Raw genomic sequence first — 14,106 nt, forward strand, 5'->3', positions numbered from 1 at the left:
AAAAACAAGGTACAATAATGGTAATTTGAACCCCACGGTAGCTGCGCAAACTTTATCTGCTGATGAAGATTGAGTAAAATGATCAGAACTTCCCAAAACCTTCAGATTATAAATGGTTGAGAAATAAAATGTAGTAGATGGAGTAGGGTAGGGAATTTGGGTAAATCAAGCAATTCGGTGAGTGGAATAAATTAGATGCATTTTGAGGATAATATTCAACTTCAAGATATCATATAAGTGCTATACAATAGCCTTTGTGGCATTACTCTTTTTAACATTGTATGGAAAACAATAAAAACATAATCATAATGCTTTGACGCCACTCATGTTAACATGCTAACTTACATGTTGCCTTGAGGCCAGATGTTTAACCAGGAGTCTCAGCTGACTGACCCCTGTGATTGAACTGCTGAAGTCACACTGAAGCAAGAAACTGACCCTGCAACCTGAAAGATCAGGAGGGACAAGAAAGAAAATAATATTGTGCCCCTGTTGTATTGGGAGTTATTTAAAACGTTCATGAAAATATTAAAGGTTATGTTTGCATAATGCCTGGAGGTCATAGCCGGCCTGCAGTTTGTATTTGCATGGATGGTAACAGCATCAGGGTAATCCAGGAGTCCAATCACACTGATTAGGTGATGAGCAAACACTTCACGTCCACTCTGTTTGCAGAGTGTGATTTTGTGCCACAGTAAGGCTATGGATGCTTTGTTGACATCAGGGGTGTGTGTGTGTGTGGAGCACACTGTGTGCTCTCCCTTCCCCCTCTGCGTGCGCGTGCGTGTGCGAGTCTGGCAGCGTAACATCTGTGCGTACGCGGTCGTGATTGTTGTGAAGATGGCGGAGGGGGAGACAGAGAAGGAATATGACACACGGAAAGCTATCGAGGAGCTCCGAGAGCGGTTCCAGGATTTGACCACAGCTTTGAAAGAGAGCTCGCAATCTCCGCTGGAAGCCTCCCTGCATTTCTGCCAGGAGTTTTGCCAGGTTAGCCCGTCCTCCTGCAGCTCATCCCGGGCAGCCTGCAGCCCCTCTGGCTTCCTGGCCGAGGATGCGCGTCTACGTTTGCTACAACAATGTAGCTAAGGAGCTAGCTGCCTATGCCTGGCATTTCAAGATGAGGAAAAAAACCTCCATGGTTTTCTGCCATTCTCTCAATGATGATCCTTTATGGCATGAACCTTTTTGCAAAAGTCTGACAATCCATGCGACGATAAGTCACACCAACGTGTGCGCGCCGTGCATGTATTACTGGTATTTTCCAGGCCAGATAGCTAATAGCAGATGAATGTTGCTAGCTGGTATGCAGGGTCCCCCTGTCCTGTGCAGTGGTCATGCTGTGCAAAAAACGGGTAGCTACGTTAGCGAAATTTTACAGGGCCATTGCATTGATATGCACTGAATTAAACGGTTGTGTCCCCCTTTGAAACGACAATAAAAACGTTATAATGCTGCATTCTGGTTTGGGTTTTTAGCTTGGTGTAAAAATGTGTTACTTTTTTGAAGCTGTTTGATTGTACGGAAAGATCAATGATTTTTTCCAAGGTGCTAGCCCAGGCCTTTTGCACTAATTAATCCGGCTAACCACATCAGCGGAGATGTTTATTACAATCGTATAGCCACCACCAGAGAAAGATGTTAGATGGATGTCAATGTTAGAGCAACCGATCTGCTTGCAGCTGGCTGAGACAGTGATTAAAAAGGGAAAGTGTGGCAGTGGTCACTGACTCCATTACACATCCTTCTTATTAATTTGCCCTGACCACGAACATTTGACGCGATGTCTCCGTGTAATTTATTTTACCTTTCGAATTACTGTCATTGCACTAAAATAGTATGGATTATTAGTTTGTTCCCATGCAACATTCACCGCCAGCAAAGAATGCATTCAACTTGAAAGTTATTTGAGTAAAAGGGGACGAGCCTCGGGCTGCATGCTGTAGTTTTGTGCCATGATGGAGATTTATCTCGGAAGAGTAAAACTGCAGGAATAATGGAGTCATTCAGGATGAAATGGATCTGTATGAGTATTTCTGTGTGGAAGAAATGGAGGGAATTTTCATTGATGAAGGTTAGGCGTTATTTGAGCTGGGGTTTGGAAAAAAAAAGAGGGAGGATAAAGAAGTTTTTTTTTGCTGAGCCACACATAACTGGTGCGTTGTTATTTTAGGTGTCTACATCTCTGCTGGGTTATATAATCGGTATATAAAAAAAGTATTAAAATGCATCTTTTTTTGCATCATTAAAGTCAGTAGGTTGTAAGGGAAGTACTTTTATTATTTTTATTTTTTTACAAAAGTTAGCTGGTGTTTTTTTTAAATCAAAGCAAACCTCAAAGTGTATAATGACTTTCAATATTTACATTCATTTTTAAATAGCTTACTTTTTTGAGGAATGTGATCTTTTATTCTCGCTTAGCGTGTTTTATCTTGATGCTGTCATGATTATGAAGCCTTCATTCTGTCTCTTACTACCATGGCCAAGGTTTCCTTATCTTGTATTGTTGTCAAACTGGAATCACGAATTGCCTATGCGTAATTACACATGTAATTAAGTCCCGAACTATAGAAAGTATACATAAGGACAACAATAGTTGGGCTAACAAGTAAGCTAATAGAGCTCAACCATAACTATTGATTTATATGCCATTTTAAGATGTATTATTTACTGAGTTTGTAAAATTGAAAATGTATGTCATAATCTCCCAGTGTGAAAGGATATATCTCCAAATAGTTTTTCTTTGCTAGGCAGTTCCAAAAACCCTAAGAATAATTACAAAACAATTAATTATGAAACATGATTAAATTAGATGTACTTTTGTATAGGTCCCGTTTTTGATTGTTTAAGAGTTAAAGAAAAATATGAGTGATGTATACACATTCGGTTCGTCTTTTATAACCTGTGTTCCTAAACACGGGTGTGGCAAAAACAATGAATCAATAGTTTGAATTTAATTGTGAGTATTTCTATGTTCTGCAGGTCCTTGTGGAACATGCCGGCCGTTGGAAAACTGATGAAGATCCTCTGCCTTTGCTGGAGGTCTACACTGTGGCCATCCTCAGCTTTGCTCAGTCAGTCTCCTGTCTCTCCTCCGAATGTGAAAACGTGCCACTCCTACTTGAAAAGTTAGCACTGTAAGTAGAAACTCTTTCTGGAAATTCGATTTTTCTGTAGTATTTGTTATTATTTCTTTCAATATGTACTTGACCTGTTATATATTAATGAAACATAATGCTCAAATTGCATGTTGGAGAATGCATCCTCCTTAAGTATTTTCTGTAGTAGTCTAAAGTGCATGTTGCAATGTATGGGTTACAGGTTTTGGATGTGCAAATGATATAAGAACTCATATTAGTTTGCTTTGTTGTTCCAATGATATATACAATATGTTCTTTTTGTTCTATTTAAAATTGTAAATCCTGCACATGATGATAATAATAATAATAAATTGTAGTGGTTTCTAAAAACTCAAAGGCACTATAAGTTGCTAATTCTTCTCCACACTACCTCTTTTAAATCAGCAAAACTCTCCACTTTAAATACAGTATATAGTATTTGAATATATATATATTAACATATAGTATTATATTTAACTGTACCCAGTTTCTCACATAATTATATTTTGTGTAAATATTGTTCATTTGTTATTATAATCTTTAAATATTTTTTTTCAAATAGCTTTTGCTACTTTTGCTACCTATTCTTCTTTCTGTGTCCTTGTATGCTCCACATATACCAAAGCAAATTCCCTGAATGTTTAAACCTACTTGGTCGCATTCAAATACATATTTAAAAAAATACTGAAATGCAGAAAATCAAAGATTAAAACACGCTGCATCAACAACCTGGGAGAAACTACTGTGCTGTTCACAAAGTGTGCTCTTGCGATAAAGGCAAAGTCCTTGAGGCTGTAATCGGAATAGAAATGTAGGCTACCTCTTAGGGAGCTTCGACATATTTGGGATGGGCTACAGAATATACTTTGCACACGGTGGTTAGGTGAACACTAAAAAATGAAAAGAAACAGGGGCAACAGTTAAACAATGCAATGTAACCTTTTTGGTAATCTGAGCTATTTATCAATTCTATATACATTTAATAACACATACACGTACACCAATATTGATCCGTGTAATTAAAGTGTCTCGATGCCATTGATTTACACATCCCTTTGTCCTGTTTCTCATCTTTATTTTACAATGACTTTAATGCTTCACTCTTGGTGCATAGTTATTCTTGTATGGCCAGCCTTAATTTTTGTAAATGTCTGCACAGCCTTGACCTAAATGTGCCTTTAACAAATTACTCTGTTGGGTTTACAGGAGCTGTGCGGAGCTGCTGCTCTTACTGCCCCAGCATGTCCCTGGTGCCTTATGGGAGGAGTTTCAGTCCTCCATGAAGGTCAGCTTTCCCAGGCATTTATCTTTGCAGTGATTAGCAATGAAAAGTTGTTAAGTAATTTGAATGCATTAGGTCAATCAATCAAGCCAATCATTGAAAAGCAATGAAAAAACACATTCGCTAAACGCATCAGTCTGTGGGTTCTCTTTACAAAAACAACATTTCATTAAATGTTTAAAAGAGTTGTAAAATGTTTAATAGTAATAGGAATACAGTAACCTTGTCAGAACTATTATTTTAGAGTCTTTACTGTCTATCATTACTTATTACTCACTGAAATTTAGGTAATTATGTCTTAATATATCTTGTGTTTCAGTTGGCACATAGCCTTTTGCAAGAAACTGGGAGCACACAGCTTTGCCTGCTCTCAGTTCTGGCACAACAGGATGGCGTCTGGTCCAACACCACACTAAGCAGCATCCTGTCCAATCAAATCCCTCAAACTGAACGAGGTTAGATCTTACTTGGTTTGAAAAAGCACCTTTCTGACTTGTAAAGCTTCAGTTACACATATTTATAATGGTATTATAATGTTCTGCATCTCATTTGTACTTTCTTGACTTTTGTCTTTTTTTCTACCTTTGTTTCTTAGTACATGAGTATCTTGAGTTTGAAGGTGCCACACTTCTAAACATGAGAATAAAGCACCTAATTAAAGTGGAAAGTGTTGATAAAGCTGCTGTCCTGGCAAAGATGTGCTCAGAGTATCCGGGATATGAAGGAAAAGGAAACTTCAAGCAAACCTACTTGCTTTGCATCTGCATGAAAAAAAGTCAGGAGCAGTTAATGGAGGAGGTAAAAACTGACACACATTACACTCATTAGAAATAAAGGTGCCATAGAATGTACAACTGTATTTACCTTGGCATAGTTGAATAAGGAGAGTTTTGTACATTGAACTGACATACCGTGAACCTCAAACACCATTGTTTCCTCCTTCACGTGCAAATCATGAATATGCATATAACAGCAGTAAAAACGGGCGAATTACAACAATCCCTGTGTGTTAGTAACACACAGTAGTCCAGCCCCAACATTTGCATACACCAGCTGCTGGAAACACTAATGCTAACACTTACCACTCCATAACGTTGCTCTCCAATCTTCGACCAACTGGCTGTTCTTCAAATTCATCGGTTTCCTCCTCTGCTAAAGGCTCAAACATGTAAGGTTGGATGCCAATAGCCTCCATGGTTCATCTCTCACAGTTTCGCGAACTTCACTTACTTCTGTGGGCTCTGAGGCAGCCATGGATTGCTCCTTGTAAACCAGCCAATCAGAGCAGAGCTCGTCATAATTATTTAAATGAGCCCCCAAATAAGGACATTCAGCGTGTTTCATTCTAGGACCAAATCATAGGGTTGTAAATGGGCCTGTAAAACTGCATCTGGACATTTTTGGGATCAACCAAAGTTATATACCTTCTTTGTAGACATCAGAGAACAATTTAAAATACCAGATAGATGCTTTCTATGGCACCTTTAAACACTTGAACTACTAATCAGTGGTGTTACAGCTTCACCTCAACACCTCTATCAAGGTAAATCTGTATTTTGTAACATTATAATGGAAGCGAATTTAAAATTGGACTCTAGATTGACTTTTTATTAACCAAAAATGAACTGAAATGTAGTGTCCTAAGCAAAAGCCAAAACTCTCTTACTACTCAGAATAATAACAAAATGTCTCAGCAGTGTTTTCAAATATAACAGCTGATTTGTTTAGTTCATATAAATTGATAATTTTTCTGTTGTTTACTATCTAATTTCTCTCTTTCCTTTCAAATAGATTGCGTCAATAGACTGCAAAGATGCTCTTGAAATGATCTGCAACTTGGAGTCAGAAGGAGATGAGAAAGGAGCTCTCTGCTTATGTTCGGCCTTTCTCAAGCGACAGCTACTTCAAGGAGATGTTTATTGTGCCTGGTGAGTGTGGCTGTTTACTTCAGATAAATACCCTTAGAACACTTACAAAAATACAGTGGTCATTGAACCAATACATTACGTAATTGGTTTGTCCTAACTGAGGCAATCCTTGTACAAATCATGTGCACAAAGATACACTCACTGTCCACTGACACTGGCTGATTCTGTTGAAGGTCCCTGTATCTTAATAAATGCTTTCTTCAGGGAAGAGAGGCATGCTGTTAATAAAGGATTGACTCGCAGTTAAGGTTCAAGTGAAAACTATGCAGTAGACTTGGAATTAGTGTCATCCAAATACAAAACATGTGTACTTTTCATTTTTAAATTAAATAATCATAAAAGATAATGAAAAGATGAGAGAATATCTGTTTTTAACAGTTGTGTTTGTGATGTTTTGCAGGGAACTCACACTGTTCTGGAGTAAGCTACTCATGCGTTTAGAGTCGTCAGCTGATGCATTTCTTGGTCACAGCAAAGAGATGGCTCTTCTCTGCAGAAGTGTCTGTCATATTCTGTTTCTAATCAAAGTAATTCAAAACGAGGTAAGAGATATAGGTAACACATTTGTAGCTGATAGCAGAACCATAAGACATAACTATTTACACCAATAATTACTGATATGATACTGCACCTGGTAAAGAGGCCTTAAAATAAAAACTTTTGCATTTTTATTCCTATAGGTTGGAGAGGTGGGGCTTCCTGTGTGCGTGGAAATGTGCATTCAAGCTCTCAAAATGACTTCCAGTGACCATAAAGATAGCAAGTCCACCATCTGCAAAACTATATCCTGCCTCTTGCCAACTGACCTGGAGGTTAAGCGTGCATGTCAGCTGACCGAGTTCCTCCTCCAGCCTACTGTTGACTCGTATTATGCTGTGGAGTCACTGTACAACGAACCTGACCAAAAGCCTGAGGAGGATGGGAGTCTACCGGTGCCCAATTCTTTACGCTGCGAGTTACTGCTGGCCTTCAAGACACAGTGGCCTTTTGATCCAGAGTTCTGGGACTGGAAAACGCTAAAACGCAACTGCTTGGCACTAATGGGAGATGAGGCAGCTATTGTGTCATCTATAGACACACTAAATGACACAGACGAACAGGAAGTGGACAGTGCACTTGGTAAACTCCCTGAATACAGAGACCTGGAGGATTTTCTGCTTACCACTACAAATGAACTTAACGAGATCACGGATGAAAGAGAAAAAAACCGAGAGGCTAAAAAGCTTCGGGAGCAGGGTTTTGTGTCAGCCCGGTTCAGAAATTGGCGAGCCTACATGCAGTATTGTGTTTTATGTGATAAGGAGTTCTTGGGTCACAGAATTGTTCGCCATGCACAGAAGCACTTCAAAGATGGAGTTTATCTTTGTCCAATTTGTGCTGACAGTTTTGAAACTAGGGAGATTTTAGAGCCACATGTAGCATCACATGTAAAGCAATCTTGCAAAGAGAGACTAGCTGCAATGAAAGCTGCTAGGAAAGTATCTAAAGCACCTCAGTCCCCTAAAAGTCCATCAAAAAATTCTAAAGTTGCCACCAAGGTGAGCATGAGTCCTGTTAAAGTTGAATCTCAAGTCAGTGACCAATTAGCATCTCCTGTTAAGATAGAACAAACTACATCTGACACAAACATAAGTCAAGACTGTTTCTGTCCTGTCAAAAATTGTTCCAAGGCTTTCAAGTTTTTCCGCAACCTCATGGCTCATGTCCGATCTCACAAGGACGACGACGAGGCTATGAGATTTTTAGAGATACAAAAACAGAAAGTGGTATGCCAGTACTGCAGACGGCAGTTTGTAAATGTCAGACATCTAAATGATCATTTGCAGATGCATTGTGGCAGCAAACCCTACATATGCATACAGTTGGATTGCAAGGCCAACTTCAACTCAAATTCTGAGCTTCTCATGCATAGAAAAACACATCCTGAGTTTAAGGCCCAGTGCATGTTCCCTAACTGTGGGGAAGTTTTCAGCGAGGCGTACCTGTTGTACGATCATGAGGCTCAGCATTACCTTACCTACACCTGCCAAACCGATAACTGTGGCAAAATATTTTACTCCCAGTCTCAATTCTTGTCACACCAACAGAGTCATTGTACAAATGATGCAGTAAACACTCTGTATGTTACGAATGAAAACACTCCTGATACTCCAAAAGTAGAACCAACACCCGAGAGCACCCTGAGCAAAGAAGATACCTCTTCTTCAGTTGTCAATATTGAAAGGGTTAATACAGATAAATATATGATGGAGGCATCAAATGCAGATGCATCTCCGTGCAGCTCACCAGACCTTGCTAAAGAACCTGTTCCTGTGAGAGTTAAACACTCCATTGAAAGCATGCTGAATTCTGCAGGATTTCCTGAAATGCAAGAAGGAGAGAAATGCTACATTCCTCTAACAAATCCAACTCCAGAATCAGTTGATGTTGACCCAACATCGGATGTTCCTCATGCGCACCATGATATGGGAGTTGGGAAAAGTGAGATCCCTGTAGGAAATCATGAACCAAGTGCAAAAATCCCTGTGGCAAGTCAACAAGGAGAGGATACTGTACAAAGCAATGAACTTCCAAAAGTGATTTCACAAATAATTTCTACAAGTCAAATCAAGACAGAAATTCCTTGTTCACTGCAAGGATATTCTTCCAGTACGCCTTCAGTATCTGCTGGCAATGAGGAAAACCTGCATTGCTGCCCATATAGTGAGTGCACAAGGGCATACAGCACCAACAAAAGTCTGTCGAGGCATGTGAAGAAGCAACACCCTGACATATTTGAAGATTGGAAATTGGCGAAGAAATATAACAAAGTGGCCAAAATCACAGCAAAAAAGGCATCAAATGGGCCAGCTTCACCCAATCCCTTTCAAAACCAAGGGAACCGGCCGCCAAGTCAGCCAGGAATACTATGCAACAAACCTGGGATGCAGCAAATGGATTACCCAATGGTATCTTCCACCTCACCTGCCCAGTGCTATCCTGGATCAATGGAGCCTGTGCCTATCACTCCAATGGTAAACCCCACAGCGTATCCGTCATGGGGAAGCCCAAATAATCCCAGCGGAATGATGCAGTCAGACATGCCCCAGACATGGTCTTCACCCTCCGCAAATAATTGCTATCCAGAATCCTTCAACATGAATGAGTACCCCCCTCGTAGCTATAGTCAATGGCAGGCTGACCCTTATCAAGCAACAGCGCCTCTCCCCTCTGACAGAGACCCTGCTACTGCAGTTATGCATGGTCCCTCTATGTCACATGCTCCTTCAGTTTCAAGTTTGATGTCTCAGTATGTATCCAGTTCTCTGATGCTTGACAATGGAGGGCAAATCCATAACGGAGGGCATCAGTATGGACTTCTGCATCCAGAGGGCAGTGGAGACAGTGTAGATGGGGGAAAAAGCAATGCAAGTATGACAAGCCAGTTGGATAGCGGAAACAGTATCTCAACAATTGATAGCCTAGCTGAAGGAACTTACCACACTCCATATTCTCAGAGTGAAAACTCCTGTCCTACTCAAGGCTCCTCAGTTGATAATCCTGTGAAATGTTTAAGCCCAGAGACCCCGCTTGCATCAAAAGCAACAAATGAAATAATTAAAACAGAGAATGTCTCCACTCCTTGTTATGAACACATGGACGATTCTGTGGATGGCATGCTCAGTCCAAACAGTGTGATTCCTACAGATTTCACCTATGAAGCGGACTCTCCTGGTGCTGACTGTGAGTCTATTCTCACAGATGAAAAGGCTGGTGACCCTGACGTGCAGAAAGGAAAACGAGGCAGACTGAGCAAGCGAACCAAATGGCCAGCCATCATTAAGGACGGCAAGGTCATCTGTAGGAGGTGCTTCAGAGAGTTCACAAGCACCAAGTCTCTCGGAGGTCACTTATCTAAACGCTCCCAGTGCAGGCCTGTAGATGAAATTGACTTAACAGCTGATCTGCCAACATCTTTTCTTGATTTTCTCAATGACCCCCATGTCCCTGATACAAATGGAGCAGCATTCAACATTTCAAATGGTGATTTCTCACAAGAATCTTGTAGCTTGACAACTTTGACTTCCCCCTTGGTGATGAAACAGGAGCCCCAACACACAAATATAATGGACTATTCCACTGAAAACCAGCAACAGAAGGCCGGAGAGTTGGAAAATCCACCCCTCGGTATACCTCGTCAAGAGGATCACTTGATGGAAATTTCCCATGCCTTTCAAAGGTTAGATTTAATTGAGGCTGCACAGGAAAGGATGCGGAATGCTCTGTCATTAGAGCAAAATGTCAGTCATCGTGGTAAACCCCATGACATTGAAAAAAGTAAAATACCAACTAAAAGTGATGACAAGCCCACTGAAAAGATCCCCAAGCCTTTTAAATGTGATCAGGATGATTGTGAATACTCATTCATGACCAAGGAGGCGTTATTCAAACACTTGAGTAGAATGCATGATTACTCTAATGAGAAGATAGAAGAACTTAAAAAGACTCCATCCAAACTGTCTCCATATCCTTGTCAGATATGCCCCAAAACATTCACGAGAACGACAGGTTTGAGAATTCACTACGAAAAAGTTCATCGATTGTCAAAGGCAGAAATGCAGAAGCTAAGGATCAGTGCTCGAAACAGGCGTGCATTCAGACTGAATAAAGATGATGTGATTATTGGCCGTGCGACTACTGAAGCCAATTCCAGCCGTTCGGGACAATCTGCATCTGTATTACCTATTATAAAACAGGAACCACTTGACATTGCAATTGCACCTCAAACAGACAATGACAACAATCCACAAGCTCCCCAGAACACTTTACCAGGAGATGCCGGTCAACAAGGCTTCCTTCCTGATGTATCTATTGTTGCACAACTGCCCCCACCTCAAAACTATATGACTGATATGTCGCTCTGTCAGGTGGCACCATCAGTTGATGCGAGAGCCTCAGAGCAACCTGAAGGGGCTGTTTTAAACAAGAGTCCAGATGTGAAACAGAAATGTCATTTACAAGAGAAACTCAGTCCTGTTGGCAAAGCAAAAAAGCAGCAAGGACGATCAGATGCATCATCGAGTAAACTAAGAGAGCCCCTTTCTAGCCCTTCTATTGCATCTGCTTCATCCTCCCCAGAGAAACCAGGCAGCTCCAAAAGCACACCAACAAAGGATGAACACCAGAGGAAAGAGAAACATCAGAAAAGGTTGAGCCTCAAAATGTGTGATGCAGACAACCCCTTTAGTCCGTATAGACCATATCGCTGTGTTCATGAAGGATGCACTGCGGCATTTACCATCCAGCAGAATTTGATTCTCCATTACCGGGCCATGCATCAGGCATCCCTACCCCCCAGTAAGCCTGAACCTGACATAGAAAAGGAGAGTGTTGAAAATGGCCAGGAGAGCCATCATAGCATAGACAAAGATGATGAAGTTAGGTGTCAGGTGAAAAACTGTTCAAGGGTTTTCATAGGAATCACAAGATTAGTGCAGCATTACCTCTTACTTCACAAGTTTACTCGTGACAAAGCCACCACTATGATGGCCAGCATGAGCATAGGGACTTTCAACTGTGATCGGCCTGAGTGCGCTCTCCCCTTCGACTCTGTGGAAAAGTACATCGAGCACATTAAGAATTACCACAAGGAAATCGCCATCTCCGAAAGCGGCTTGGTTGATCAGACTTTCAGGTGCGAGTATGAGTCATGTGACCGCGTTTACAGTACAAAATCAAATCTCCTCCGTCATCTGATAAAAAAGCATAATTATGTTTATGATCCTAAAACAAGTGACGGACGACGGACTAAGGCAATGGGGCTCTTCCCTGGGCTCAACGGGAAAGAGAATGTTGAAAACAAATTCAAAGTGAAGAAAAAAAATGCAAAAAAGAAAGATGGAAAGTCCATTGAACACTGGACTAGTTTTGGAAAGCCGACACTAAAATCACATGATGAGGCATCAGCGATGTGCACCAAGAAGTCTGCTCTGCAGTACCCATGCATGATAATAGGCTGCGATGCAGTGGAGCGGGCTGAAAGAAGTATATTCAAGCATTACACCACTCATGGCCTCACAGAAAGATACATTGAAGACCACAGGAGCCAGTTCATTTTCTGCAAAAAATACTCACGCTCCAGATTCAAAGATTCAAGCAAATCAGAGGGCGCGTCAACCTCATCTTCTGAAGAGACAGAGCCAGATGATGGCGAAAAGCCCAGTGACCAGAAAACAGAAGAGCTTGTTGATCGGCTAGGCCAAGAAGACAGCAAGCTGTCCAACGATGATAGTGCAGAATCTCAAGCTTCCACCGGGACAGATGGAGGAATAAAAAGAGGTCGTCCCAAAAAGCCTGCACATCCAACACCAGCTTGTCCGGAGAGGATGCAGACCCTTAGGAATCGTTTGACTGTTAACAGTTCAAGAGAGAACTCAAATCCTGGTACCCCTACAGCCCAAGAACAACGTGATGATGGGGTTATGCCTGGGTCTTTCAAGCCTTTAGGACTTGAAGACTCTTTCCTTAAGTTTTTGGAAACCTCAGAGTCAACCCACTCTTCCAAACGCAAATTAAATGACAAATCTAACGCTGAACTGCCGTCCAAAAGACAACTAACTCACAGACAGAAATCTGCAATCAAAGGTAAAATTGAGTTCAGAGGCTGTGAAAAGTTAGTAGACTTCAGAAATCCTCTTAATCTCAAAGCAGTGAGCAATGTTAAGATTGTCATGGATAAAACTTTTTCAGATGGTGCTGATCTGTTGCTTAAGCAGCTACAAGACATGAGGCCGATAGTCAAAATAAAAAAATGGCTTTATAGCGGATCATAGACCCATACTTTATTTTCAACCCAATCTCACTCAGGATTTGAGAAGTTATGCTGCAGAATGGTTTGTTTATTAAGCATCCGATTTCCAACTGTTAACACTAATGGTCACAATTATGTATTAAATGGCCTATTTTGTACTTAATGAAATAAATGTCTTGGATGATTTTAAGTATGTATGTTAGTCATAATAACCAGGTAATCTTTAGGGCATAGATTTTAGAAACATGTTTGTATTTATGCTTAGTACTGAAGATGTTTTTTTTCTTTTGCTAAATGGAGACTTTTAAAGAAAAACTATGTTTTTATATATCCCTATGGGATTTTAAATTCTGTTTGTATTTATTTCATCCTTTTTCAACACTAGTAGACCTATCTGTAATATTTACATGTCTTCCACAAAGTGTTCAATACAATGTTACTGTTACTTTTTATAAAATATTGACTGCAGATCTTGTTTTGAGTTTTTTTTAATGTTATATCTAACTTGTGTTCACAGTCAGGTATTTGTGTTCATTCGTCTCTCTAGATGTATGCAGTTTTTTGTATGGAAAACAAACCATGGCCAGAATGTCATATCTCTAATTAAACATTTTTGCATTTTTGACAAAACATTAAAACAATCGCACTTAAAATAGTATTTTACTAACATATGAGTTACATATTAACTGAACTTAACTTGCGTGAAAACATGACATTCTTTCTGTATGTTTTTTTGTATTGTCTGCGCAGGAACGACCAGAAATCTATACAATGAAATTATTGTACAAAAGCTTGTTCTACAAAACACACTACATTTTGTTTATTTACAAAGTAAATATAAAAAAATATATAAACATTCTATAAAAAAGTAAAAAAGCACTGGCCATTTCCTCGTTTTTATGAGACCAGTGTTATAATATTCTTTCACATTTGACAGAAAAATCTTATATTAAACATAAAAATAAATAACTAATTTAACTTAACACT

At 40.1% G+C, this 14,106-nt stretch overlaps 1 protein-coding gene across 1 annotated transcript; it reads left to right on the top strand.

Moving 5' to 3' along the window:
* Window positions 1-817: 817 nt before the first annotated feature.
* Window positions 818-13,869, top strand: znf292a (zinc finger protein 292a). Its single transcript, XM_063909410.1, has 8 exons — window positions 818-990; window positions 2,983-3,137; window positions 4,326-4,404; window positions 4,721-4,856; window positions 4,997-5,199; window positions 6,193-6,329; window positions 6,730-6,871; window positions 7,010-13,869. The coding sequence occupies exons 1-8, from the start codon at window positions 841-843 to the stop codon at window positions 13,139-13,141; spliced, it is 7,134 nt and encodes a 2,377-aa protein (XP_063765480.1). The 5' UTR covers window positions 818-840; the 3' UTR covers window positions 13,142-13,869.
* The last annotated feature ends 237 nt before the right edge of the window (window positions 13,870-14,106 follow it).

The sequence above is a fragment of the Eleginops maclovinus genome, chromosome 19, assembly GCF_036324505.1.
Source record: "Eleginops maclovinus isolate JMC-PN-2008 ecotype Puerto Natales chromosome 19, JC_Emac_rtc_rv5, whole genome shotgun sequence".
Taxonomy (NCBI): Eukaryota; Metazoa; Chordata; class Actinopteri; order Perciformes; family Eleginopidae; genus Eleginops; species Eleginops maclovinus.